We start from the raw sequence: 2,566 nt of genomic DNA, 5'->3' as shown, positions 1-2,566 counted from the left end.
TAATCCCTGATAAGAAGTGTTCCTAAGGAAAATAAGCATGTTCTGCTTCTGTCCTTGGTTCAGAGTGTTGAAAAGCAAAGAATTTATCCTGGGAAGCAAAGACAGAGACAGCTAAGATTATGGGCATTCCCAGGGGGAAACTGAGTCTTCAGAGAAAGGAATCATGGCAAAGAAGTCAACACTTTCCACAAGCTCTATTCAGCTTCCTCTGTCCATCTTGGAAGATTCAGATTTTATGTTATGAATGGAGGTAGCAAGTAGCCTTAGAAGGCATTTGGGTGGTAAAATATATATACATAAATTACAGAACCCAAACAGGTTCCAGAAAAGCTTAAGGACAGGATTCAGTTTTCTGAGGAAGACCATCAGAATATCCCACTTGTCAGGATCCTGGGAAGCCTTGAGCTGTAGGATGTTAGACAACAGAAGGGTGGTGAAAGAGGAATTCAGGAAAGGAAACAAAAAAGTTGCTGGTCAAACTGTTACATGGGAGGGACACACACTTGACATTTCAGCATAATAACATAAAAGGGGACCTAATAAGAAATTCTGGAGAATAAGAGAGCCAGGAAATTTCATAGTAACTCTGTGGTACTGCTCCCAAGTGACCCATACATTAAAGTCTTCTCTAGTGTATTGAGATTAAGGAGTTATTTAAAGACAAGTGTTGCATAACACAGAATAATATAAGTAAGCTTTGTTGGTATTATTTTGGCGCAGGGTGTGAGACTGATTTCTTACATACTCTTCTGAAGGTAGGGAAAATAAATTTTTTATAAGATATTTTCCTACTTATTAACATGTATGGATCTCCTACTCTACAGTGAGGAATGAGGATACCATGACAGCTGCCCTAATCTTAGGGGTCTGGGAGATCTTTGTGGAATCTTCTATCTACTTCAAAATTGGCCCTACACTTGCAGGGAAAATGAAACTCCAGAAGGATATTTTTCTATAAACCGCATTCTGAAGCCAAGGTAAAGAAGCATACAGGAATATAGCAAGTGCAATCACTTCTACATCAGAGTATTGATGATGTACTGAAAGTTTTAAAATGGGCTTCTCTTGACTTGCTTGGCTACTTTCCTCTAATACGCAATAATAATTATTGAATATTATTTTTCTATTCTATTCCTCAGATTCAGAGTTTATAATTTTCTAACATATCTGAAGACAGTGATGAAAAATCATTCTGCAATAACATTCATCCTACTTGGATTAACAGATGACCCACATCTACAGGTTTTTCTTTCAGTATTTTTGTTTCTCACCTACATTTTCACTGTTGCTGGAAATCTCATCATTATTCTTCTCACTTTGGTTGACTCTACTCTTAAAACACCCATGTACTTTTTCCTTCGGAATTTCTCCATCTTAGAAATAGTACTTACAACTGTCTGTGTTCCTCGATTCCTGTATAGCCTGACAACTGGGGACAGAAGAGTTACCTTTAATGCTTGTGCTCTCCAATTATTTTTTATCATCCTAATTGGGGCAACAGAATTTTTTCTCCTAACTGCCATGTCCTATGACCGCTACGTGGCCATCTGCAAGCCCCTGCACTACACCACCATCATGAGTGACAGGGTTTGCACCATTCTTGTCTTTTTGTGTTGGCTGATTGGGTTAATTGTCATACTCCCCCCACTTAGCCTAGGAGTTCAGCTGGATTTCTGTAACTCCTATCTCGTTGACCATTTTGGCTGTGATGCATCTCCTCTTCTGATGATTGCATGCTCAGACACTCAATTTGTAGAGCAAATTGTTTTACTCATGGCTGTGCTGACCCTCATTTTCACATTAGTCTGTGTAGTTGTGTCCTACACATACATCATCAAGACTATTTTAAGACTCCCTTCAGTTCAGCAGAGAAAAAAGGCTTTCTCCACGTGTTCTTCCCACGTGATTGTAGTTTCCATCACCTATGGAAGTTGCATCTTCATGTATATGAAACCAGCAAAGGAATGTGTGGCCATGAATAAGGTGGTGTCATTGCTCAACACGTCAGTCATCCCTCTGATGAACCCTTTCATTTATACTCTGCGGAACAAGCAAGTCAAGCAAGCCTTCAAGGACTCAATAAAAAAGATGGCCTTTCTTTCAAAGAATTAGGAAACCAAAAAGACTTCAAAAGTTAAACATACATACATATAATATTTCTCTTTTACTGTGTGTTCTTATTCAAGTCTGCAATACAGTGCCGAAATTACGGTCTGATAAACCAATGAAGTATCTTTTCTATTTCTCTTAGACCCACAGACATAAGGAAGCATTATGGTCTTAATTCAAAAAAATCTTATTTTATAATGGTTCACTTTCGTTATTGAGCATGAACACAGATTTTCAGAAAGTCCAAAGAACATCTCATTCCTATGTCTGAAATACAGAAAAGAAAAAACAAAATTTGAGTTGTATTTTTGTCCCTTCACTTCTTTAAATTAGTGGTTTGTTCAGTCCAAAAGTTATTTATCTCAACATTCCTTCCTAGAGTAGCTTCAACTGTCTCAAGAAGCATGGGGAGATAGAACTTGTTTCTCCTTTTTTGCAATGCAAACCAGTCTGTTGT

At 38.0% G+C, this 2,566-nt stretch overlaps 1 protein-coding gene across 1 annotated transcript; it reads left to right on the top strand.

Moving 5' to 3' along the window:
- The first annotated feature begins 1,170 nt into the window (after nucleotides 1–1,170).
- On the top strand, nucleotides 1,171–2,112 carry LOC118972222 (olfactory receptor 6C2-like). Its single transcript, XM_037017151.2, has one exon. It carries the CDS (start codon nucleotides 1,180–1,182, stop codon nucleotides 2,110–2,112), a length of 933 nt encoding a protein of 310 aa, XP_036873046.2. The 5' UTR covers nucleotides 1,171–1,179.
- The last annotated feature ends 454 nt before the right edge of the window (nucleotides 2,113–2,566 follow it).

The sequence above is a fragment of the Manis javanica genome, chromosome 10 (genome assembly GCF_040802235.1).
Source record: "Manis javanica isolate MJ-LG chromosome 10, MJ_LKY, whole genome shotgun sequence".
Lineage (NCBI taxonomy): Eukaryota > Metazoa > Chordata > Mammalia > Pholidota > Manidae > Manis > Manis javanica.
The sequence above is the reverse complement of the archived record's forward strand: the minus strand, read 5'-3'. Positions and strand labels throughout refer to the sequence as shown.

Coding starts and splice junctions, on each gene's coding strand:
- LOC118972222 (XM_037017151.2), top strand. CDS start 1,180: ATGAAAAATCATTCTGCAATAACATTCATCCTACTTGGATTAACAGAT.